The 27,884-nt window shown below is 40.5% G+C and overlaps 1 protein-coding gene across 1 annotated transcript in view; it reads right to left on the reverse strand.

Annotated features, from left to right (window-relative positions):
* Positions 1–27,884, reverse strand: part of arhgap32a (Rho GTPase activating protein 32a) — a 112,504-nt gene that overhangs the window by 22,050 nt on the left and 62,570 nt on the right. The window contains 13 exon segments of the mRNA XM_061878078.1: positions 5,050–5,263; positions 5,331–5,476; positions 5,559–5,666; positions 8,357–8,439; positions 8,627–8,771; positions 10,564–10,666; positions 16,333–16,482; positions 16,573–16,654; positions 16,931–17,008; positions 20,334–20,456; positions 20,562–20,654; positions 24,148–24,285; positions 24,364–24,450. Coding sequence (XP_061734062.1) covers positions 5,050–5,263; positions 5,331–5,476; positions 5,559–5,666; positions 8,357–8,439; positions 8,627–8,771; positions 10,564–10,666; positions 16,333–16,482; positions 16,573–16,654; positions 16,931–17,008; positions 20,334–20,456; positions 20,562–20,654; positions 24,148–24,285; positions 24,364–24,450 — 1,550 coding nt within the window.

The raw sequence follows: 27,884 nt of genomic DNA on the forward strand, positions 1-27,884 counted from the left end.
GAACTACAACTTTTTTACATTTACATGAAACTAAATCTGTCTGTAGCAAAAAAGAGAGCTAAATGTCAAACATTATGGGGACGACGTGACGCCGTTGGTAGAGTGGCCGTGCCAGCAACCTGAGGGTTCCTGGTTCGATCCCCACCTTCTACCAACCTAGTCACGCCCGTTGTGTCCTTGAGCAAGACACTTCACCCTTGCTCCTGATGGGTCCTGATCAGGGCCTTGCATGGCAGCTCCCGCCATCAGTGTGTGAATGGGTGAATGTGGAAATAGTGTCAAAGCGCTTTGAGTACCGTATTTTCCACACTGTAAGGCTTACCTTCAATGAATGGCCTATTTTAAAACTTTGTCCATATATAAGACGCATAAAATGGATGCTACAGTAGAGGCTGGGGTTACGTTATGCATCCTTTAGATCATGAGTGTCAAACTCTGGCCTGCGGGCCAAATTTGGCCCACCGTGTAATTTAATTTGGCCCTTGAGGCAATATCAAAATAATATTATAGCTGGTCCGCCGTTATTACACAGCAGCGGTGCCGCTGTAACGCCGCAATTTCTCACACTTGCCAATCCTCCCGAAGTTCAGTGCCCCTCCCGAAAATCTCCCGGGGCAAGCATTCTACCGATTTCCACCCGGACATCAATATTGAGGGCGTTCCTTAAAGGCACTGCCTTTAGCATTCTTTACAACCTGTCGCCACGTCTGCATTTCCTCCATACAAACAGCTTGCAGGCCCACTCGCATAATATATGCGGATATTACAAACACATAAGTGAATGCAAGGCATACTTGGTCAACAGCAATACAGGTCACACTGAGGGTGGCTGTACAAACAACTTTAACACTGTTACAAATATGCGCCACACCGTGAACCCACACCAAACAAGAATCACAAACACATTTCGGGAGAACATCTGCACTGTAACATAACATAAACACAACAGAAAAAATACCCAGAACCCCTTGCAGCACTAACTCTTTCGGGATGCTACAATATATTTGGATATTTACCTCAGAAGGCTGAAAATAGAAAAGAGGCATTAAATGTGTATCTAACTTTATTTGATATGCCATTGATATTTTTTAATTATTATTATTATTTCCATACATCCATTTTCTACCGCTTATTCCCTTTTGGGGTCGCGGGGGGCGCTGGCGCCTATCTCAGCTACAATCGGGCGGAAGGCGGGGTACACCCTGGACAAGTCGCCACCTCAGGGCCAACACAGATAGACAGACAACATTCACACTCACATTCACACACTAGGGCCAATTTAGTGTTGCCAATCAACCTATCGCCAGGTGCATGTCTTTGGAGGTGGGAGGAAGCCGGAGTACCCGGAGGGAACCCATGCATTCACGGGGAGAACATGCAAACTCCACACAGAAAGATCCCGAAACTCAATTTTGCATGTCACTAAAGTTATATAAGCCTTGCTTGTTCAATATTCAATGCAAAACTTGTTTGGGTCCCTATTAAAAGGTTAATTTGTTCAACCTTGGCCCGCGGCTTTGTTCCGTTTAAAATTTTGGCCCACTCTGTATTTGAGTTTGACACCCCTGCTTTAGATGGAGCTTCGCTAAAGGGAATGTCAAATAAACAGTCAGATAGGTCAGTCAAACTTAATTAATAGATTACAAACCAGCGTTCTGACAACTCCGTTCACTCCCAAAATTAATAAACAACTGTTTTAATATTTTCCCCAATTCAACAAACAGGTAAAAAACAGTCTGATACTGTTATGGTAAATTCACGTTAGTGCAATCACAATACAGTAACACTCAAAATAGTGCAAAGCAATAATATATCAATAACTCAACATTGCTCAAACAATAATGTCACACAACACAACACACAAAATAAATATGTAAAGCTCACGTTATTAAGTTATTCCTCATCCATGAATCCCTCAAATTCTTCTTCTTCAGTGTCCGAATCAAACAGTTGGGCGAATACGGCATCCAACATGCCCGGTTCTGTCTCGTCGAAGTCGTCATTAAAGGAGTAAATGTTGCTGCTGTTAATGTTAAATTCTCTCGCTGCTGCTCTATTCCCGTCTTCTACTGTGTGACTGATCGCCTTGAGTTTAAACTCTGCGTCGTAAGCCTGTCTCTTAATAGAAGCCATTTTGGGCTCTTTACATAAACACACAGAAACGGCACGCCTCCCGCAGTCATATATCCCAGCTTCTTCTTCTACGGGGCAAAATGAAGTTGGCGGCTGGTTATCGTAGAAGAAGGAGCGCACTTCTTCTACGGGGGAAAATTAAGTCGGCGGCTGCTTATCGTAGAACAGTGGTTCTCAACCTTTTTTCAGTGATGTACCCTCTGTGAACATTTTTTTAATTCAAGTACCCCCTAATCCAGGGGTGTCAAACTCAAATACAGAGTGGGCCAAAATTTTAAACGGAACAAAGCCGCAGGCCAAGGTTGAACAAATGAACCTTTTATTAGGACCCAAACAAGTTTTGCATTAAATATTGAACAAGCAAGGCTTATATAACTTTAGTGACATGCAAAATCCAGTTTTAAATAATAATAATTATAATTAAAAGAATATCAATGGCATATCAAATAAAAATTAAATACAAATGTTACGTCTTTTTTTCTATTTGCAATCTTCTGAGGTAAGTATCAAATTTTTCCACAGACTAATAATACATTTGAAAATAAAATAACAATAATGAATGAACCAAACATTCAAGTCTTGAAGTAGCAAGAGAAAATGCATGAATAAAACGTTAATTATTGGTTAGTTTGCTGGAAGTTTCCCAGAAGAGTTAGTGCTGCAAGGGTTTCTGGGTATTTGTTCTGTTGCGTTACGGTGCGGATGTTCACCCGAAATGTGTTTGTCATTCTTGTTTGGTGTGGGTTCACAGTGTGGCGCATATTTGTAACAGTGCTAAAGTTGTTTATACGGCCACCCTCAGTGTGACCTGTATGGCTGTTGACCAAGTATGCTTTGCATTCACTTGTGCGTGTGTGTGTGTGTGTGTGTGTGTGTGTGTGTGTGTGTGTGTGTGTGTGTGTGTAAAAGCCACAAATATTATGTGACACGCTGTTAGTATGGAGGAAAAGCGGACGTGACGACAGGTTGTAGAGAACGCTAAAGGCAGTGCCTTAAATGCACGCCCCCAATATAGTTGTCCAGGTGGAAATCGGTAGAAATTCGGGAGAATGGTTGCCCCGGGAGATTTTCAGGAGGGACACTGAACTTCGGGAGTCTACCGGGAAAATTAGGAGGGTTGGCAAGTATGAGTATTAGCCGTGAATGCGGTGTTACAGCGGCACCGACGCTGTATAACACCGGCGGGCCAGCTCTAATGCTAAATTGATATTGCCTCAAGGGCCAAATTAAACTACACGGCGGGCCAGATATGGCACGCGGGCCAGAGTTTGACACCCATGGCCTAATCTGAGCAAAGCACTTTGGTTGAAAAAAAGAGATAAAGAAGTAAAATACAGCACTATGTCATCAGTTTCTGATTTATTAAATTGTATAACAGTGCAAAATATTACTAATTTGTAGTGGTCTTTCTTGAACTATTTGGAAAAAAAAGATATAAAAGTAACTAAAAACTTGTTGAAAAATAAACAAGTGATTCAATTATAAATGAAGATTTCTACACATAGAAGTCATCATCAACTTAAAGTGTCTTCTTTCTTAACATTTCTTCACAAAAAAAGAAAACTTTAACATCAATATTTATGGAACATGGCCACAAAAAAATCTAGCTGTCAACACTGAATATTGCATTGTTTTATTTTTTTTCCACATTTTTTGAACTTACATTAATATTTTGTGGAAGTATTATTCAATAAATATATTTATAAAGGATTTTTTGAATTGTTGCTATTTTAAAAATATTTGTAAAAAATCTCACGTACCCCTTGGCATACCTTCAAGTACCCCCAGGGGTACACGTACCCCCATTTGAGAACCTCTACTGTGTGACTGATCGCCTTGAGTTTAAACGCTGCGTCGTAAGCGTGTCTCTTAATAGAAGCCATTTTGGGGTCTTTACATAAACACACAGAAACGGCACGCCTCCCACAGTCATATATCCCAGCTTATTCTTCTACGGGGGAAAATGAAGTCGGCGGCTGCTTATCGTAGAACAATGGTTCTCAAGCTTTTTTCAGTGATGTACCCCCTGTGAACATTTTTTTAATTCAAGTACCCCCTAATAAGAGCAAAGCATTTTGGTTGAAAAAAAGAGATAAACAAGTAAAATACAGCACTATGTCATCAGTTTCTGATTTATTAGATTGTATAACAGTGCAAAATATTGCTCATTTGTAGTGGTCTTTCTTGAACTATTTGGAGAAAAAAGATATAAAAGTAACTAAAAACGTGTTGAAAAATAAACAAGTGATTCAATTATAAATGAAGATTTCCTAACATAGAAGTAATCATCAACTTAAAGTGTCTTCTTTCTTAACATTTCTTCACAAAAAAAGAAAACTTTAACATCAATATTTATGGAACATGTCCACAAAAAAATCGAGCTGTCAACACTGAATATTGCATTGTTGTATTTTTTTTCACATTTTTTGAACTTACATTAATATTTTGTTGAATTATCATTCAATAAATATATTTATAAAGGGTTTTTTGAATTGTTGCTATTTTAAAAATATTTGTAAAAAATCTCACGTACCCCTTGGCATACCTTCAAGTACCCCCATTTGAGAACCTCTGTCGTAGAAGAAGGAGCGCACTTCTACGGGGGAAAAAGAAGTCGGCGGCTGCTTATCGTAGTTACGAGACCTGTTGTGGCTCAATATTTGTCCATATATAAGGCGCACCGGATTATAAGGCGCACTGTCAGCTTTTGAGAACATTTGAGGTCTTTAGGTGCGCCTTGTAGTGCGGAATATACGGTACAGAAAAGCGCTATACAAGAATAACACATTTACCATTATGATCAATACTGTCATGAATGTACTTGAAACTCTACTTCTAAGAATGCAAATATTATTGTAATCCATTGAACTGAGTAGAATGAAAACACTGCACGAGTGAGGCAGTCCTTGAACGCACCTTTCTAGCGGGATCTCGATGACCGTATGGAACCTGCCCAGCAGCGCTCCGGGTCCTTCCCCCACCTCTATGTAGTCACTGTGGGTGAGGCACGGGGTGGTGGCGGGGGAGTTCAGCTGGGCCTGACTGCGGGCCTGGGCCTCCTCCAGAGACAGTAACTTTGTGGACGGGGAGCAGACCAGCAGAGACTTGGGTCGAGATAAGGTGCTGTTACCTTGGAAAAGAAACACTTAGCATTAGCCCCACCTGCTGGACAAAACATGCTTTCTGCTCGGACACACCGGTGCTCTCCCGTATGATGGCGTTGAGTTTGGAGCTGAAGAGCGCCTCTGTGTTGTTGAGGATGAACTCTACAACAACGGACTGGATGCGGACCTCCATGAAGGCCGCCGTGCCGCTGAAACACGCCGACTCGATTTGTTTGGACCTGATATACAGACCCAAAGAGACCTACTTCAGTTCAGCTCACATAGCAGTGCTGATGGCTTGGATTGAACAGTCGGAGTCACCTGAGCAGGTTTGGCGCCCAGACGATGGCCAGGTTCTTGGTGTGCATGTTGGTGACCGGGCTGAACGTGGCCAGGCGGGAGAGATGTCTCATTAGGTGCTCCAGTGTCCTGTACACAGTTCAAAATATAAGTCGGAACCTCCGAGACCACAAGGGTCAAACTCAGGGCCCGGGGGCCGGATCTGCCCGGAAAACACCCGGAAATGTGTCAAAGTACTTCATATTTTCTCGCTAAATGTCATTGATTTTTTTTCATTTTGACAGAAAAAATACATGTACTGCTTGAAATTGCATACTTTTTAAACTTTAGTAGTATCCAATACTGCAATGGTTCTCAAGCTTTTTTCAGTGATGTACCCCCTGTGAACATGTTTTTAATTAATTGTCATTTTTATTAATTTGATGGGTAGTTTGTTGTAAAATCACAAGTCAAGCAGATATTTAAGTATCTATTTTTATTTAAACAAAAATGTTTGGAAAGAATGATAATATACTCTAATATTTGTTGCAATATTGTATACTCAGTGGCCTAGTGCAGTGCTTCTCAAGCTTTTTTCAGTGATGTACCCCCTGTGAACATGTTTTTAATTCAAGTACCCCTTAATCAGAACAAAGCATTTTTGGTGGAAAAAAAGAGATAAAAAAGTAAAATATAAACATCATCAGTTTCTGATTTATTAAATTGTAAAACAGTGCAAAATATTGCTCGTTTGTAGTGGTCTTTCTTGAACTATTTGGAAAAAAAGGTAAAAATAAAAACTTGTTGAAAAATAAACAAGTGATTCAATTATAAATAAAAAAATCTGCTCAAGTAATCATCAACTTAAAGTGCCCTCTTTGGGGATTGTAATAGAGATCTATCTGGATTCATCAACTTCATTCTAAACATTTCTTCACAAAAAAATAGAAATCTTTAACATCAATATTTATGGAACGTCCACAAAAAATCTAGCTGTCAACACTAAATATTGCATTGTTGCATTTCTTTTCACAGTTTATGAACTTACATTCATATTTTGTTGAAGTATTATTCAATAAATATATTTATAAAGGATTTATGAATTGTTGCTATTTTTAGAATATTTTTTAAAAATGTCACGTACCCCTTGGCATACCTTCAAGTACCCCCAGGGGTACGCGTACCCCCATTTGAGAACCACTGCAATATTGCAACAAATATTACGGTATATTATCATACATTCCAAACATTTTTTGTCGAAATAAGAATAAATACTTAAATATATGCTTGGTTTGTGATTTTACAACAAACTACCTATCAAATTAGTAAAAATGACAATACATTTTATGGTGTTCTTTACAGCTTATTTATGTAAAAAAATATGTATTTTTTTTTATTTGCATTAAAATTGTGTTGACTGAGCTGCCAGTTTTTGACTATAAAATCTTGTTTTAACGGTAAAAAAACCAATTGATTTTTTTTTCATTTTGACAGAAAAAATGAATGTACTGCTTGAAATTGCATACTTTTAATATTTTAATAGTATCCAATATTGCAAAAAATATTACAATATATTATTATACTCTCCAAACATTTTTGTCTAAATAAAAAAAAACAACTTAAATATCTGCTTGACTTGTGATTTTACAACAAACTACCCATCAAATTAACGAAAATGACAATACATTTTACGGTGTTCTTTACAGCATAATTGAAAACACAAACTAACTTTTTCTGCCGTTAAAGTTATGCTAACTGAGCTGCCATATTTTTACTGTAAAATCTTGTTTTTAACAGTGTATTACTGTAAAGGGAAAGACGGCACATTTGTTTTTAACGGTAGAAACACTGTTTGCTAAGTTGGCGGAATAAAACTTGTACTGTTTTTCCATTAACAATATAATGTTGTAAAAAACAATGTCAATTTAACAACAAAAAAAAATGCCAGCTTTTTCCATAAACTCCCCCCAAAAAACAGTGGTACTCTTCTACGGTAAAATGTTGTAAAAAAAAACAACACTATATTTTACAGTAACATTTTGTGAATGTAAACTTTTTACTGTAAAACCGACAGTCTACTTAAAAATATACAGTATATAAAAGTACCAATGATTGTCACACACACACTCGGTAAATAGAAATTATTCTCTGCGTTTGACTCTTCTCTCTTGATCACCCCCTGGGAGGTGAGGGGAGCAGTGAGCAGCAGCGGTGGGCGCGCCGGGGAATCATTTTTGGTGATTTAACCCCCAATTCCAACCCTTGATGCTGAGTGCCAAGCAGGGCTCCCATTTTTATAGTCTTTGGTATGACTCAGCTGGGGTTTGAACTCACGACCAACGTTCCCTCTAAGGTACACGCCTGTGCAATTGCACACTGCTCACGCGTCCCCAAATCTAGGCCGCACACAAAATCGAATAAAAAGATTGAATTACTTGTTTATTTTTCAACAAGTTTTTAGTTATTTTTATATCTTTTTTTTCCAAATAGTTCAAGAAAGACCACTACAAATGAGCAATATTTTGCACTGTTATCCAATTTAATAAATCAGAAACTGATGACATTGTGCTGTATTTTACTTCTTTATCTCTTTTTTTTCAACCAAAAATGCTTTGCTCTGATTAGGGAGTACTTGAATTAAAAACATTTTCACAGGGGGTACATCACTGAAAAAAGGTTGAGAACCAGTGTCCTAGACCATAGGGAAATTTAAACTGCATTTGTTTCGTTTTGGTGATAGCAATAATAGAAAATCCTTTTCTCCCACTTGTTATAAGGAGCTCAAATGCATGCTTTTTGCACTTCACTGTAATGCCACAAGGCAGCGATAGAGAGCTGACCTGTAATGTGGAGGAGGCAGCTGTTGGATGACGTTGTGGATTTTAACCAGTCTCTCTTCATCCGTGGGTGCAGACACAGCCTCCTGCCAGGATAAAGCCACCGAAACTGAGAGGCTTATAATCACATTCACCCTCCCTCTGTATGCATTTTCTTTTTTTTTTTTCTTTAATCGAGAGCAGACTGTTCTATTGGTTGTCACCCACGGCACTCCTAGAAAGCCCCACACAAAGCGGCGACACCATTCCCGAGCGGGAACTGCTTTCACTCACGGAGAACTTGTCGTACAGCTGGTAGGTGAGCAAAGGGTTGGGAAGCTCTCGGAAGTACAGCTTGCAGAGGGAGCCCACCGAATGGATGTCCTGTCTGAAGACGTCTCGGCTCAGGTCGGGAATCTGCTCGGAGTCAAACTCGTGTCTAAGACAAAGACGCGCACAGATGAGATCTATGAAACACGGAACAGCCTCCAACTCACCACGGGTTACTGTGGTTAAAGAAAAACAAGCGTCCGTGCTGTGCTAAGAAAACAGTTTATTACTGTATCTAAAACGAGGGTATTTTTGCCTTTTAATTTTAACAGAAGCTTAGTATCTTTTGAAGATTTTGTGTGTACTTTTCTCAAGCAGCCACAGACTGGAGTCCTTAAAAAACGCTGATAGTAAAGCGCCAGTAAACCGTATCCAATGTTAATAAGGAATGCTAGGGTTGTGAATCTTTGGGTGTCCCACGACTGGATTAAATATCGATTCTTGGGGTCACGGTTCGATTCAAAATCGATTATTTTTTCCAATTCAAGACGATTCTCGGTTCAAAAACTATTTTTTTCAAAAGGATTCCGTATTCATTCAATACATAGGATTTCAGCAGGATCTACCCCAGTCTGCTGACATGCAAGCAGAGTAGTAGATTTTTGTAAAAAGCTTTTATAATTGTAAAGGACAATGTTTTATCAACTGATTGCAATAATGTAAATTTGTTTTAATTATTAAACGAACCAAAAATATGACTTATTTTATCTTTGTGAAAACATTGGACACAGTGTGTTGTCAAGCTTATGAGATGCGATGCAAGTGTAAGCCACTGTGACACTATTGTTCTTTTTTCCATCCATCCATCCATTTTCTACCGCTTATTCCCTTTTGGGGTCGCGGGGGGTGCTGGCGCCTATCTCAGCTACAATCGGGCGGAAGGCGGGGTACACCCTGGACAAGTCGCCACCTCATCACAGGGCCAACACAGATAGACAGACAACATTCACACTCACATTCAAACACTAGGGCCAAATTTAGTGTTGCCAATCAACCTATCCCCAGGTGCATGTCTTTGGAGGTGGGAGGAAGCCGGAGTACCCGGAGGGAACCCACGCATTCACGGGGAGAACATGCAAACTCCACACAGAAAGTTCCCGAGCCTGGATTTGAACCCAGGACTGCAGGACCTTCGTATTGTGAGGCAGACGCACTAACCCCTCTGTGTTCTTTTTTATTATTTTTATAAATGTCTAATGATAATGTCAATGAGGGATTTTTAATCACTGCTATGCTGAAATTATAACTAATATTGATACTGTTGTTGATAATATTCATTTTTGACTTAGTTGGGATTTCCCTCTGCATGAAAGTTTAAAAGTAGCATATATTAATGCAGTATGAAGAAGAATGTTTTAATGTAGACACATAGAATCATCATACTGCTGTGATTATATGCATCAAGTGTTCATTCAAGGCTAAGGCAAAATATCCAGATATATATGGTGTATCGTCACATGGCCTAAAATTATCGAGATATTAAAAAAAGCCATATCGTGCAGCCCTAGTCTACATTTACTTCTCGTTTAATACGTTGGCTAACGTGTGAGTTAATTGTGTTGTCGTCTCAGTCAACATGCCTTTGTTTTGAATAGTTATCGTCTTATTTTTACCTGCTTCAATGTAAAAAACTAAACCCAAATAAAGTTACAATAGGACCCCTGCTGTGCTTGCTCAGCTATTCAGGCCATAATAATCAGCTTCCTGCCCATGACGCCTTTTTGTAAGTAGATATTGCATGACTGATTAAGTCGTTAATTCAAGCACTTCATCAAACAAAATAAAGCACAGTGTTAACCTAAATGACAGACCAATACAATTCAATCATTATCAAGATTGTGACGCACCTTTAGGAACCTTATTAAAATATAGAGTTGAAAGTTATAATACACAAAAACAACCTGAGCTTCTGGATGTTGGACGAGATCCCAGACAGCCTGTAGATTCCATCCACAACCCCATGCTTTTCGATGAACTCAGCGCAGCTCTTAACAACTTGGGGGACTGCAGGAGGAGAGGACAGAGTCAAAAGACATCAGCGGCACCAGCGTTCGTTACATCGACAAAAGTGTTTTTGCTCCAGGCCAACTCATCGCACGACAACAGCATGAGTCATCGTAAGCCATCATTTTTAATGCCACTCAAATCCTGTTAAACGGCTGAGTCTGGTGATCTCTGGTGTTATTTCTCTCCAATCAATACATGTCTTTAAAGGGGAACATTATCACCAGACCTATGTAAGCGTCAATATATACCTTGATGGTGCAGAAAAAAGACTATATATTTTTTTAACCGATTTCCGAACTCTAAATGGGTGAATTTTGGCAAATTAAACGCCTTTCTGTTTATCGCTCTGGAGGCGATGACGTCAGAATGTGACGTCGCCGAGGTAACACACCCGCCATTTTCATTTTCTACACATTACAAACACCGGGTCTCAGCTCTGTTATTTTCCGTTTTTTTTACTATTTTTCGGAACCTTGGAGACATCATGCCTCGACGGTGTGTTGTCGGAGGGTGTAACAACACTAACAGGGAGGGATTCAAGTTGCACCACTGGCCCGAAGATGCCAAAGTGTCTGCCGCCAGACCCCCATTGAATGTGCCAGAGTGTCTCCACATTTTACCGGCGATGCTAAGGCAGACATGGCACAGAGATGTATGGATAACCTGCAAATGCATTTGCAACGATAGTCAACGAAATCACAAAGGTGAGTTTTGTTGATTTTGACTGCCAGCTAATCGATGCTAACATGCTATTTACCAGCGGTGCTAAAGCAGACATGGGACAGAGATGTATGCATAACCTGTAGATGCATTTGCAACTATATTACGTTTCCTTCCACCCACATTTAATGGGAAACAAACACTTACCAATCGACGGATTTGAGTTGCTCCAGTGTCAAAAGATGCGAAAGTCCTGATCGTTTGGTCCGCACATTTTACCGGCGATGCTAACGCAGCTATTCGGCCATGCTATGGCTATGAATAGCGTCAATAGTTATTTTCTCAATAGCTTCAGTTTCTTCTTCAATACTTTCATTCTCCAACCATCTGTTTCAATATATGTGTAATCTGTTGAATCGCTTAAGTCGCTGAAATCCGAGTTTGAATCCGAGCTAATGTCACTATATCTTGCTTTGGTAACCGCCATTGTTTGTTTACATTGGCAGCACTGTGTTACGTCACAGGGAAATGGATAGTGGTTTCGAAGATAGCGAAAATAAGGCACTTTAAAGCTTTATTTAGGGATATCCCGAGACCGGTAAAATTTTGAAAAAAACTTCAAAAAATACAACGGCGTGGCGCAGTAGGTGAGTGGCCGTGCGCAACCCGAGGGTCACTGGTTCAAATCCCATCTAGAACCAACCTCGTCACGTCCGTTGTGTCCTGAGCAAGACACTTCACTCTTGCTCCTGATGGGTGCTGGTTGGCGCCTTGCATGGCAGCTCCCTCCATCAGTGTGTGAATGTGTGTGTGAATGGGTAAATGTGGAAGTAGTGTCAAAGCGCTTTGAGTACCTTGAAGGTAGAAAAGCGCTATACAAGTACAACCCATTTATTTATTATTTATTTTAACAAGCCACTGGGAACCGATTTTTATTGTTTTTAACCCTTTTGAAATTGTGATAATGTTCCCCTTTAAAGAGGATTGATATAAGACAGTGAATTGATCCGACGAGCACGTGCAGCCTAATGCTGCTACTGTAGTTTAATTATCCAAACTTCATTGTTGGGTTTTGTAGATTTAAATAAAAGAGCATTCCTAAAATGTTACTGATGACCAGTGTTGGGACTACTGTGACACCGTTATTTTCGTTGGTAACTAGTGTAGTCTAACGCGCTTTTTTCTATATTCGGTAACTTAGTTACCGTGACTACATGATGCGTTACTGCACAATTTTCCATTATTTTATTACATAGCATCGGCTAGAAAGTGAGAAGATCTGAGTGTTATAATGGAGAGCTGCGGTGTCGTCCTTATGATTCTTCCTGTGTCACAAGGGAGAAAAGAGGCGCGCTGTGTGTGAACATTTTAGTTACCGTATTTTCAGCACTATAAAGCGCACCGGATTATGAGGCGCACCTTCAATGAATGGCCTGTTTTAAAAACGTTGTTCATATATAAGGCGCACCGCATTATAAAGCGCATAGAATGGATGCAACAGTAGAGGCTGGGGTTACGTTATGCATCCTTTAGATCAGGGGTCGGGAACCTTTTTGGCTGGGAGAGCCAAATATTTCAAAATGTATTTCTGTGAGAGCCATATCATATTTTTTAACACTGAATACAACTAAATGTGTGCATTTTTGAGTAAGACCAACATTTTTAGAGTATAATAAGTCTCTTATTCTTTTTAATAACAGTGTTATTCTGAAGCTAACCAATAATAAATCAAATGTCATGTCTGTTGATCATGTTTTTGTTTGGCCATGTGCTGTTTGTCCTTTGGACTCTTTAAGTTCCTGTTTTTTTTCCACTCCCTTGTCTGGTTTCCTTGGTTACTCATTTTGTCCACCTGTCGCTTTCCACCAACAGCATTCTTCTTTGACGTCTCCATTATTAAATGAACAAATTGCAAAAGATTCAGCAAAACATATCCAAAATACTGTATAATCATGCCATTAAAGCAGACAACTTTTAGCCGTAACTGGTCACGGTCAGTGACTCCAGGCGTACGCGTCATCATTCCGCGACGTTTTCAACAAGAAACTCGCGGGAAATTTAAAATTGCAATTTAGTAAACTAAAAAGGCCGTTTTGGCATGTGTTCCAATGTTAATATTTCATCATTGCGTGGTCGGTAGTAGTGGGTTTCAGTAGGCCTTTATTGTCACACAACACATCCATCCATCCATCCATTTTCTACCGCTTATTCCCTTTCGGGGTCGCGGGGGGCGCTGGCGCCTATCTCAGCTACAATCGGGCGGAAGGCGGGGTACACCCTGGACAAGTCGCCACCTCATCGCAGGGCCAACACAGATAGACAGACAACATTCACACTCACATTCACACACTAGGGCCAATTTAGTGTTGCCAATCAACCTCTCCCCAGGTGCATGTCTTTGGAAGTGGGAGGAAGCCGGAGTACCCGGAGGGAACCCACGCATTCACGGGGAGGACATGCAAACTCCACACAGAAACAACACACAAAATAAACATGTAGAGCTCACTTTACTAAGTTATTCCTTATCTACGAATCCCTCGAATTCTTCTTCTTCAGTGTCCGAATTAAACATGCCACAACAGGTCTCGCAACTACGGTAAGCAGCCACCGACTTCATTTACCCCCGTAGAAGAACAAGCGAGCGGTGCATGCTTGGATATATGAATGCGCGAGGCGTGCCGTTTTCATTTCCATTTGTGTTTTTATGTAAAGACCCCAAAATGGTTCCTATTGAGGAAGGCAGAAATTGTCACAACTGCTAGACAACAGAAGCGACACTGACTCCATTAATGACGTCTTCTACGAGACGGAGCCGGGAAGTTATATTGTTGCGTTCCGGAAAAGTAAGTGCTGCAATGTGTTCTGGGTATTTGTTCTGTTGCGTTTATGTTGTGTTACGGTGCAGAAGTTCTCCCTAAATGTGTTTGTCATTCTTGTTTGGTGTGGCTTCACAGTTTGGCGCATATTTGCAACAGTGTTAAAGTTGTTTATACGCCCACCCTCAGTGTGACCTATAAGGCTGTTGACCAAGTATGCGTGCATTCACTTGTGAAGCCGTTGATATTATGTAATTGGGCCTGCACACAAAGGCAGTGCCTTTAAGGGACGCCCCCAATATTGTTGTCTGGGTGGAAATCGGTAAAAATTCGGGAGAATGGTTGCCCTTGGAGATTTTCGGGAGGGGCACTGAAATCCGGGATTTTCTCCCGGGAAAAATGGGAGGGTTGGCAAGACACAACTGCTCTGTACTTCTCCCTACGTCCGTGCACCACTCCATACAGCTGTGTTTGAAAAAGTCATACATTTTACTTTTTGAAACAGATACCGATAATTTCCGATATTACATTTTAAAGCTTTTATCAGCCGATATTATCGGCAGTCCGATATTATCGGACATCTCTACTTATTTTGATATCGTGTTGATGATAATGGCTTACAGTTTATGAAAATCTCGCATTGAAAATCTCAGAAAATGTGGGGTTTTCAAAAACTGTAAGCCATGATAATCAAAATTATAAGACATAAAGGCATGACATACCACTTTTCATGTGTGACTTTATATTAGGGCTGGACGATATATCAATATACTCGATATACCGCGGGTTTGTCTCTGTGCGATATAGAAAATGACTATATGGTGATATTGGAGTATATGTTCTCACACAGTTGCTTTTAGCTGCGGGCATTACACTACAGGCTCTTCTCACTCTTTCTTGTCTCTGCTTCTCACAAACAGCAAGCGCACCTTTTTACATACGTCACATACTGTCTCGTCATACGTCACATACGCATACGCCCTCGCAGAGCAGATAGGTAGCAGCATGGGTAACAATAGCTGTGATGCTAGCAAAGCCGTGCGAGTGGTAATACAAGAGAGAGAAGGTGCGAATCTGGTAACAAATGAAGGAAGAATTAATTCCCAAGAAAAACAGCAGGGGGTCCATCGTCTGGCGGTGGTTCGGCTTCAAGCGGGAATATGTCGAACAGACAACTTTAATTTCTCAAGTGTGGGGGACAAGCGTTGCTACCGAAAGTAGCATTACTGCTAATATGCAGCATCATTTGAAAAGTCACCCGCTAGAGAATGAAGAGTGCTTGAAACTGCACTGAAGCAACAATTTCCACATCAACACCGTATGAAAAAAAAATCAACAACAGAAGGAGATAATATCCACAGGAACCTACCACGTAGCGAAGGACATACACTATTTAATTTCCTATTATGTCGTTCATTTTTATTTGACACTTATTGAAATATCTTGCGTGACATCATGCACAAAAGTGCACTTTATTTGTTTTAAACTATTGTAGTGGCGTTCTGTACAAAAAGTTCATTTTAATTTAGTGTTGTTTTGATATGTCATCTTAGTGACATCATGCACAAAAGTGCACTAATTGTTTGTTTTCAAATGTCTCTGACAATCTTGCACTTTCTGTTTTGGAAATGACATGAATGTTTGTGCCACTGCTTAATAACCGTTTAATAAATACACTTTTGGTCAATTGAATTAGTCTGATTTCCTTCCCTGCATGAAAGTTTAAAATGAGCATGTATTAATAAACAAGAATGTTTTATTGTAGACACATAAAATCATCATACTGCTGTGATTATATGCATCAAGTGTTCATTCAAGGCTGAGGCAAAATATGGAGATATATATGGTGTATCACGATATGACCTAAAAATATCGAGATATTAAAAAAAGCCATATCGCCCAGCCCTACTTTATATCACATATCAGTGTCACATATGATGTTGAATTGCTGACATCAATGGGCATTTGCACAATATTCAAATGTTTCTAGTTTCACCTGTGTATCCGTGTTTCATTTAAATAGTACTGCCTCTAATAAAAAGGTTGCGGAAATGTAAGGGTGCAATGTGAAGGTCATTAGTATCGTATTTATTTTTTTGGATTTTTGACCCTCAGCTAAGCCTTAAGATTGTTCTGCACATTTCCTTGGCAATCCACCCGATTGTCATTTTGCAGTGCGTGCTTCACCTTCGTGCTGGGAGTTGTGAAGATGTTCGCCCAGGTCGCAGCCAAACACTCGCTCCCGGAGGATCCCGCGCTGGCGTAGCTTCTGCGGCGGCGGTCTCGACTTCATGAAAGACCTCAAGAAAGTAACGAGCTTTCCGTGCTTCTTACACACTGGAAAGTACAACACAAGACACAGCAGTTCACTCGGTGTCCCACACCAGGAGGAAGTGGTAAGTGAACCATGCTGACAGGAAGGAGTACCTGGTTTGGGCACTGAGCTTTCAACACTGGGAGGGATCTTGTCGTTGATCAGCTCGACACAGTCACATGGGAAGAAACCCACCTGAGAACGGACAGACATGTTTGTATTTTGTCGGTCTGAAAGAGCAGACGGAGCATTACGGCGGGGGGCGGGGGGTTGTATGAAATGAAGTAGGTCAATGAGCATGAAGGTGAGGAGGTGCTTCAGGGCGGAAAATGTTTTCAAGCAACTGCAACAATCACTTAGCAAGGAAACATTTTACTTGAAAATATGTTCCTTCTACACATTTAGAAAAATGTGGGCTGGCCCCAATAAAGTCTCATTAGTGCACAAAAAAATATATACAGGGTGCTTTACCTGAAAGCCATGTTTCCCTCTCCACCAGCCCGTGTCCTCTTTGGGAGGCATGTCAATGACGGACACAATGTCCCCCACCTGGCACAAGGAAATGGATGATAGAAATTATTGGAGATGTTTCAACAAAGAAAGGCCTCCCCGCTTCTGCAATAGAGAAATATGAGAGGATAATTGTCCCCAGCTGCTATTGGAGAAAATACACACATTTTTCGTTTTTCTGTTTTGACATTTAATTATTTATTAAATAATACTATAAATATTTCAAGTTACGAGCAACAACTTCGAACCTTAATTCAATTAAATTGTGGTGACAAGCTAATGCCAGCAAGTACGACCAAATGCTTTGTTCGGATCTAATGGCGGGGAGGCTTCCATCCATCCATCCATCTTCTTCCGCTTATCCGAGGTCAGGTCGCGGGGGCAGCAGCCTAAGCAGGGAAGCCCAGACTTTCCTCTCCCTAGCCACTTTGTCCAGCTCTTCCCGGGGGATCCCGAGGCGTTCCCAGGCCAGCCGAGGAGACATGGTCTATCCAACGTGTCCTGGGTTTTCCCGTGGCCTCCTAACGGTTAGACATGTCCTTAACACCTCCCTAGGAAGGAAGGTGTTCGGGTGTAATCCTGACCAAATGCCCGAACCAACTCATCTGGCTCCTCTCCATGTGGGAGCAGCGGCTTTATTTTGAGCTCCTCCAAGATGACAGAGCTTCTCACCCTATCTCTAAAGGAGAGACCCAACACCTGGCGGAGGAAAATCATTTACCCGTGATCTTGTCCTTTCGGTCATGACCCAAAGCTCATGACCATAGGTGAGGATGGGAACGTAGATCGACCGGTAAATTGAGAGCTTCGCCTTCGGCTCAGCTCCTTCTTCACCACAACGGATCGATACAGCGTCCGCATTACCGAAGACGCGGCACCGATCCGCCTGTCGATCTCACCATCCACTCTTTTCTCACTCTTGAACAAGATTCCGAGGTACTCGAAATCCTCCACTTGGGGCAGGTCTCCCTTCCAGACCCGCAGATGGCAATTATGTTAGAACCATGGACTCGGACTTGGAGGTGCTGATTCTCATCCTGGTCGCTTCGCACTCGGCTATGAACCGATCCAGTGAGAGCTGAAGATCCTGGCCAGATGAAGCCATCAGGACCACATCATCTGCAAAAAGCAGAGACCTAATCCTGCAGCCACCAAACCGGATCCCCTTAACGCCTTGACTGCGCCTAGAAATTCTGTCCATAAAAGTTATGAACAGAATCGGTGACAAAGGGCAGCCTTGGCGGAGTCCAACCCTCACTGTAAACGGGTCCGACTTACCGCCGGCAATGCGGACCAAGCTCTGACACTGATCATACAGGGAGCGGACCGCCACAATCAGACAGTCCGATACCCCATACTCTCTGAGCACTCCCCACAGGACTTCCCGAGGTACACGCTTGAATGCTTTCTCCAACTCCACAAAGCACATGTAGACTGGTTTGGCAAACTCCCATGCACCCTCAAGGACCCTGCCGAGAGTATAGAGCTGGTCATATTTTCAATTATTTATTAATTATTATTATGAATACAGTTGAATCTCAATTTACGAGCAACAGCTTCAAATCTTAAATCAACATCTATTGTGGTGAAAAAAATTAAATTTAATTAGTTATGTCGATTTCCAGCGAAAAGCTACTGCTCGCAAGTAAGACCAGATATTTTGTTCATTGTGACATGTGTTGCCCCATCTAATGCAGTGGAATCTTGTAACTCAGATTTTTGCTTTCAACTTAAAGTATAACAATTTGCAGAGGGATAGCTTTTATCTCAAAACACTTAAGTTGGGGCTCTCTTTCATTAAGGGGCCACTGTGTTGTTTTTGTAAATCTATTGTTGTAATATTTCAAATCAATCAATCCATCAATGTTTACTCCTATAGCCCTAAATCACGAGTGTCTCAAAGGGTTGCACAAACCACAACGACATCCTCGATTCAGATCCCACATCAGGGCAAGGAAAAACTCAACCCAATGGGAAAATGAGAAACCTTAGAGGGGACCGCAGATGTGGGGAAACCCCGCCACTGGGCGACCAGTGCAATGGATGTCGAGTGGATCTAACATAATAGTGTGAGAGTCCAGTCCATAGTGGATCTAACATAATAGTGAGAGTCCAGTCCATAGTGGATCTAACATAATATTGTGAGAGTCCAGTCCATAGTGGATCTAACATAATAGTGAGAGTCCAGTCCATATTGGATCTAACATAATAGTGTGAGAGTCCAGTCCATAGTGGATCTAACATAATAGTGTGAGAGTCCAGTCCATAGTGGATCTAACATAATATTGTGAGAGTCCAGTCCATAGTGGATCTAACATAATAGTGAGAGTCCAGTCCATATTGGATCTAACATAATATTGTGAGAGTCCAGTCCATAGTGGATCTAACATAATAGTGTGAGAGTCCAGTCCATAGTGGATCTAACATAATATTGTGAATGTCCAGTCCATAGTGGATCTAATATAATATTGAGAGTCCAGTCCATAGTGGATCTAACATAATATAGAGAGTCCAGTGCATAGTGGATCTAACATAATAGTGAGAGTCCGGTCCATAGTGGATCTAACAGAACAGTGAGAGTCCAGTCCATAGTGGATCTAACATAATAGTGACAGTCCAGTCCATAGTGGATCTAACATAATAGTGAGAGTCCAGTCCATAGTGGATCTGACATAGTAGTGAAAGTCCAGTCCATAGTGGATCTAACATAATAGTGAGAGTCCAGTCCATAGTGGATCTAACATAATAGTGAGAGTCCAGTCCATAGTGGATCTGACATAGTAGTGAAAGTCCAGTCCATAGTGGATCTAACATAATAGTGAGAGTCCAGTCCATAGTGGATCTAACATAATAGTGAGAGTCCAGTCCATAGTGGATCTGACATAGTAGTGAAAGTCCAGTCCATAGTGGATCTAACATAATAGTGAGAGTCCAGTCCATAGTGGGGCCAGCAGGAGACCATCCCGAGCAGAGTCAACAGATGTCGAAATGTTACTTGAAGAGTAAGCTTGAAAGTTTCATGAAGGCAAAAGGTTGGCCATTTTTTAATTTTCTTCTGGGGGGAAAATCATTTGTAATTCAACAAAGGTCAGTCTTCTAGAATTAATCATGTTTGTCTTCAGAGGGTTTAATTTATTCTAATTTAGGCCAAGACAATAAATTTAAAACTGTCTAATACAATACTTTCAAACATAAACAAACTATATTATTAAAATTGTGTTTTATTATTGCCATTCGATAATATTTCAAGATAAATATTATTTTTGTGTCAGAGGGATGACAAGTCAGATTTGGTTACGAAAAAAGGGTACAAGTTCTAATTAGAACATATTAACATAAATAAAAACAATGTGAGAGACAATACCTCGAAAGTCAACTCGTCGGTAGCTTGAGCTGTGTAGCGTTTAGTAACGTGGGCGGCAGCGATGGCGGGGACATTGATGGACGCCTCCTCAGACACCAGAAGATGGTTGCCCTTGTTGTCGATCTACAAACACAAGTTTTTACTAGACACACATGTCTTTTCTAGTTAGACCTAGAGTAGATGGGACTAAAATCCACATTTTGGTTTAACATGGACTGGCTGTGTTACCTCCATCCATGTTAGAACTGGACCACAGTTGATCTTGTTGTCAGCGATGGCTGAGAAGCGGGACAAGTAGGTGGCCAACATCTTGGTTACGGACTGAAAGGCAACATTATAAGTGTAAAGACCAACATACATGTATAGTCGTGGTCAAAAGTTTACATACACTTGTAAAGAACATGTCACCAGAGGTGGGTAGTAACGCGCTACATTTACTCCGTTACATCTACTTGAGTAACTTTTGGGATAAATTGTACTTCTAAGAGTAGTTTTTATGCAACATACTTTTACTTGAGTATATTTATAAAGAAGAAACGCTACTTTTACTCCGCTCCATTTATCTACATTCAGCTCGTTACTCGCTACTTTTTTTTATCGATCTGTTAATGCACATTTTGTTTGTTTTGATTTTGTCAGACACGCATTCAAAGTAGGATCTACGCATGCCTGCGTTTCACCAATCAAATGCAGTCACTGGTGACGTTGGACCAATCAAACAGAGCCAGGCGGTCACGTGACCGTCACACGTCGAAAAGTGGAAAAACTTATTGGGGTGTTACCATTTAGTGGTCAATTGTACAGAATATGTACTTTACTGTGCAATCTAATAAAAGTTTCAATCAATCAATCAAAAGTGTAAAGGAAAACAGACACTTTTTATTTCAACCGTACTTCCCGTCAAAAGCCTAAAGACTGATGGCACAGTTCCTGTCTTCACAATAAAAGTGCCGCTCCATCGCGCCTGCGCTAACAAAATAAGAGTCTCCGAAAGCCAGCACTAACAAGCGAGCAAGCTACGGAGTTTGCCGCCAATGTATTTCTAGTAAAGTGTATAAAAACTAATATGGAAGCTGGACAGATAAGATGCCAAAAACCAACGACTTTCATGTGGTATCAGACAGAAAAGAGGAACTTTTTTTCTCCTCCATTTGAAAATGTGGACGTCTGAGTCCAATCATTGCAAGTCATCAGAATCAGGTAATACACCAACTTATATTCTTGTCTTCATGAAAGATAGGAATCTATACGTTAAACATGCATGTAGATTCATTAAAACACCTTTAACATGTCAACAAAAACGGCAAAATTAAAAACTATAAATTATATACTATATATATATACATATATATATATATATATATATATATACATATATATATATATATATATATACATATATACATATATATATATATATATATATATATATATATATATATATATATATATATATGTGTGTGTGTATATGTATATATGAGGTAGATCACCACGACTTGGTCATTTATTAAGTAATTGATTAAAGTTGAAAAACTTATTGGGGTGTTACCATTTAGTGGTCAATTGTACAGAATATGTACTGTACTGCAATCTACTAATACAAGTTTCAGTCAATCAATCAATCAATGAATGCCTACTGAGCCTATGGTGCTGTTAAGTTATTGTGGCTCAATTTGCCTTAATTTTTTTATTTCAATGTATTATTATTTAATATATATTATTGTTTTAGTTGCTTAAGAGATATTCATGGCTATGAATTTGCTCATTGCTATTTTTATGTTTTTCTGCATTATCTGTTGCCGTAATTATTAAACGAACAGGTTACTCATCAGTTACTCAGTACTTGAGTAGTTTTTTCACAACATACTTTTTACTTTTACTCAAGTAAATATTTGGGTGACTACTCCTTACTTTTACTTGAGTAATAAATCTCTAAAGTAACAGTACTCTTACTTGAGTACAATTTCTGGCTACTCTACCCACCTCTGCATATTGTCATGGCTGTCTTGAGTTTCCAATACTTTCTACAATTCTTATTTTTTGTGATAGGAGCTAGGGCTGGGCGATATATCGATATAAACGATATATCGCAGGTTTGTCTCTGTGCGATATAGAAAATGACTATATCGTAATATTCGATTATATGTTCTCACACAGTTGCTTTTAGCTGCAAGCATTACATTACTGGCGATTCTCACTCCTTCTCGTCTCTACTTCTCACAGAGACGTAAAACAAGCCCGCCTTCTTACATACGTCACCTACTGTCGTGCGTCTAGCGTCATACGCTCTTGCCGAGCAGAGAGGTAGCAGCATGGCTAACGTTAGCTGAGGCAGGCCGTGCAAGCAGAGCGGAGCTTGTGACAATACAAGAGAGAGATGGTGCGAAAATGATCACAAATGGAGGAAGAACAATAAATGCCCAAAATAAAGAGCAGGGGATTCATCCTCTGGCGGTGGTTTGGCTTCAAGTGGGAAGATATTCAGCAGACAACAGCAATATGCAAAGTATGCAGCAGAAGTGTTACTACAAAAAGGTAGCAACACTACATTATTATATTTCTTTTTTCATTCAAAAAGTCACCCGTGAGAGAATGAAGAGTTTTTAATGAATACAGTTTTGGTCAGATGACTTAGTTGTGATTTCCCTCTCTGCATGAAAGTTTAAAAGTAGCATATATTAATGCAGTATGAAGAAGAATGTTTTAATGTAGACACATAGAATCATCATACTGCTGTGATTATATGCATCAAGTGTTCATTCAAGGCTAAGGCAAAATATCCAGATATATATGGTGTATCCTCACATGGCCTAAAGCAGGGGCGCTCACACTTTTTCTGCAGGCGAGCTACTTTTCAATTGACCAAGTCGAGGAGATCTACCTCATTCCTATTTATAATTTATATTTATTTATTTATGAAAGAGACATTTTTGTTAACAAGTTAATGGTGTTGAATGATAATACAAGCATGTTTAACACACATAGATTCCTTTCTTTCATGAAGACAAGAATATAAGTTGGTGTATTTGATTCTGATGACTTGCATTGATTGGAATTAGACAGTGGTGCTGATAACGTCCGCATTTTCAAATGGAGGAAAAAAAAAAGTATTCCTTTCTGTCCAATACCACATGAAAGTGGTTCGATTTGGCATCTCATTTGTCTAACTTGCATACTCGTTTTTAAACACTTTGTTATGAGAGTAGCATATGTGTGTGGCCCTTTAATGTCTGGCAGCAGGTGAGTGACGTCAGTGAGTGTGCGGGTGGGCAAGCAAGTGAGAAAGCGGTCGCTGAGGGCGGGGGAGAAATACATTGGCATCAAACTCCGTAGCTTCCTAGCTTGTGCACGCTAGCTTTCTGAGACTCTTATTTTGTTAGCACAGGCAGGATGAAACAGGTCTTTTATGGTGAAGACAGGAACTGTGCAGTCGGTCTTTAGAGTTTTGACAGTAGGTACGGAGTCTCTAGAAATAAAATGTGTTTCTCTGCGTCCGCCCTGTTACTGATTTTTTTCTTAAATATGAGCTTGCAGCAGCCAGCGTCATCTCACAAGATCCTCGGGTGCCGAGAATGTCAAACAACTGACGAAAGTGAAGTCTTGGTATGATTGATGATTGCTCATTTTTATGTCTATTTTTTAATGCCTGGCTTGAGATCAACTGACACACCCTCCGAGATCGACCAGTCGATCGCGATCGACGTAATGGGCACCCCTGGCCTAAAGATATCCAGATATTAATAAAAGGCCGTATCGCCCAGCCCTACAAGTGTGACTAATAACTATGTGTATTGCTATCGAAGCTTCTCTGTACCTCAGCTGTGTCCCTCACTGGATCGTATTTGGGCAGCTCGGTGAGTTGTGAGTAGCGGCGGTCGTAGATGCACAAGTGCAGATGTTTGTCCAGCACACGGAAGTCCTCATAGGACCTCTTCACCATCCAGTTTCGCGCCTGGATAAGAACAAAAAGTGTAAAAACAACTTTTGAAGGAGCAATCGGACTCCATTTGCGTGGGGACGGTAAGAGCACCTGGCAGGTGATCTGGACGAGAAAGAGCAGTTCTTTGGCGTCCTGTCCCGCCTTTGGTCCTTCACTTTGCCCCTCTGCAAAGGCCAGCTGAGAAAGAATCAGAGAGATGGGTTGATATTAGGGGAGTTTGGCTTCTAAATATTTGATGGGAATGATACAGCATCCTCTGTGGGTGTGACCTGAAAAACAGAGAAAACATGTCCCGTTTCCTTTCTCAGTTGACTGTTGCAACGACCGATACATTCATGCTAAGCAGCAGTAACATATTACACAAAGTAATAAGATAATGTTGTCTTTCATCGTTCTTTCCGCTTCAAAAAGTAAATGATCACGTTTATACTCTGGTCGTCAATGGTGCGGTGCTAAATGTATCACTTATTAATAAGCTGCCATATATGAGCACTGGTAGCATGGGTTTCTTTTTCACGCTGCCCACGCCCAATGTCCTCTTTAGCGACGCTCTGCAAGGACCCAAAAAAAGAGGTTTTGGGATACATTGGCAGATGTTATTGTGGGACAAGTGGGACGGTTTGCAGCACATTGAGATCTGCTCGTTACACAAGACACAGCGACCCAGTTACTGCTTTAATGTGGTGAAGGGAATCACACCAAAGAAAAAAGGCTGTAGATGTCTGCTAAAAACTGCAACAAATATTTACATATTATTTTTGTTTTTTTTACAATAGACTGGTGGTGACAGAAGATAATGAAGATGATGAATTATTGAAATGGTGAATCAATAGCAGAATTTAATTTATATTGCTTCTTATACAGTACATGCCCGGGTTTTGTTATTAAAATCAAAGATAAATGCTTTAAAATGTAACATTGGAAATTATCGGTATGAAAAAGTAAAATTTATGACATTTTAAAACGCCGCTGTACGGAGTGGTACACTGATATTTTATATATATATATATATATATATATATATATATACATGGGCTTCACGGTGGCAGAGGGGTTAGTGCGTCTGCCTCACAATACGAAGGTCCTGCAGTACTGGGTTCAAATCCAGGCTCTGGATATTTCTGTGTGGAGTTTGCATGTTCTCCCCGTGAATGCGTGGGTTCCCTCTGGGTACTCCGGCTTCCTCCCACTTCCAAAGACATGCACCTGGGGATAGGTTGATTGGCAACACTAAATTGGCCCTAGTGTGTGAATGTGAGTGTGAATGTTGTCTGTCTATCTCTGTTGGCCCTGCGATGAGGTGGCGACTTGTCCAGGGTGTACCCCGCCTTCCGCCCGATTGTAGCTGAGATAGGCGCCAGCGCCCCCCGCGACCCCGAAAGGGAATAAGTGGTAGAAAATGGATGGATGGATGGATATATATACATATATATATATATATATATATATATATATATTCTGCTGGACTTACTCTCTCTTTTATGCTGGGGCTGCCAAATATACTGTGATAGTGTACATAGCAATTGGTATATATTGTATATATGTTATAGACATATTATATCTGTATATATAATATACTGTACACAAATTAAGTATATATTGTATATATTCGCAGATATGTTATATTTTACATTGCTGTACCTAGTCTATTTATACCGGCATTGTCCTTTCCATCCTTACACTTTCCATCATTGTAACTAAGCAACTGTGTTGAACAATATGGACATAGCTCGGTTGGTAGATTGGCCGTGCCAGCAACTTGAGGGTTGCAGGTTCGATTCCCGCTTCCGCCATCCTAGTCACTGCCGTTGTGTCCTTGGGCGAGACACTTTACCCACCTGCTCCCAGTGCCACCCACACTGGTTTTAATGTAACTTAGATATTGGGTTTCACTATGTAAAGCGCTTTGAGTCACTAGAGAAAAGCGCTATATAAATACAATTTCCCTTGTGGATCATTAAAGTTTGTCTAAGTCTAAGTCTAAGAAGTACAGAATAGTTAGGTCTCCCAGTCATAATTGACTCGGAGACCCTCCCGATTTTCCCAGGAGACTCCCGAATTTCAGTGCCCCTCCCAAAAATCTCCCAGAGCAACCATTCCCCCCGAATTTCTCCCGATTTCCACCCAGACAACAATATTGGGGCTGTGCCTTAAAGGCACTGCCTTTGCGTACTGGCCTAATCTAATAACTTGGATTTATATCGCGCTTTTCTAAACACTCAAAGCGCTCACAGAGAAGTGGGACTCAAGATTCATTCACACCTGGTGGTGGTAAGCTACATCGGTAGCCACAGCTGCCCTGGGGTAGACTGACGGAAGCGTGGCTGCCAGTTTGCGCCTACGGCCCCTCCGACCACCACCTATCATTCATTCATCATTCATTCACCAGTGTGAGCGGCAACGGGGGCAAAGGGTGAAGTGTCCAGTCCAAGGACACAACGGCAGCGATTTTTTGGATGTCAGTAGGTGGGAAGCGAACCTGCAACCGTCAGGTTTCTGGCTGGCCACTCTACCCACTACGCAATGCCGCCCTAATAAAATATACCGCTTTTCACATACACAAGTGAATGCAACGCATACTTGGTCAACAGCCATACAGGTCACACAGAGGGTGGCCGTATAAACAACTTTAATACTGTTACAAATATGCGCCACACTGTGAACCTACACCAAACAAGAATGACTAACACATTTTAGGAGAACATTCGCACCGTAACACAACATAAACACAACAGAACAAATACCCAGAATCCCTTGCAGCACTAACTCTTCCAGGACGCCGCTACCCCCTACGCCCCACCTCAACCCCGCCCACCTCAACCTCCTCATGCTGTCTCCGGGAGTGAATGTCCCAAATTCCAAGCTGCTGTTTTGAGGCATGTTAAAAAAAAACAATGGACTTTGTGACTTCAATAATAAACATGGCAGTGCCATGTTGGCATTTTTTTCCATAACTTGAGTTGATTTATTTTGGAAAACCTTGTTACATTGTTTAATGCATCCAGCGGGGCATCACAACAAAATTAGGCATAATGATGTGTTCATTCCACGACTGTATATATCGGTATCGGTTGATATCGGAATCGGTAATAAAGAGTTGGACAATATCGGATATCGGCAAAAAAACCATTATTAGACAACTCTAATTAAAATCAATGCATTATTAATTGAGAAACTACACAAAACATAAAAAATATACTATGGTGCAATGTTAAAAAAGGGGGGATCAAATATGAGCTTAAAAATCGATGTGCTTTAAACTGTTTTTAAATACATGTTCTTGAGTAGATTTTGTTTTGCCATCCATTTAAAAACAAAACCAAACCAGCAGCACACTAAATGGGACAAACACCAAACACAGTTCCTTTATGATTATATAGAAATTAAGGATAATGCAACTGTATGTTTTTCTGTAAATGCATTAAAAATGAATGGGTGATTCTCTGCACAATGTCTCACATTGGTACACAATTGTGGGGAAAAGTTTTTGCGTAACCTTATATATATATATATATACATATATATATATATATATATATATATATACATATATATACATATACACCGTATTTTTCGGACTATAAGTTGCCTTTTTTTTCATAGTTTGGCCT

The sequence above is a fragment of the Nerophis ophidion genome, linkage group LG18 (genome assembly GCF_033978795.1).
Source record: "Nerophis ophidion isolate RoL-2023_Sa linkage group LG18, RoL_Noph_v1.0, whole genome shotgun sequence".
Lineage (NCBI taxonomy): Eukaryota > Metazoa > Chordata > Actinopteri > Syngnathiformes > Syngnathidae > Nerophis > Nerophis ophidion.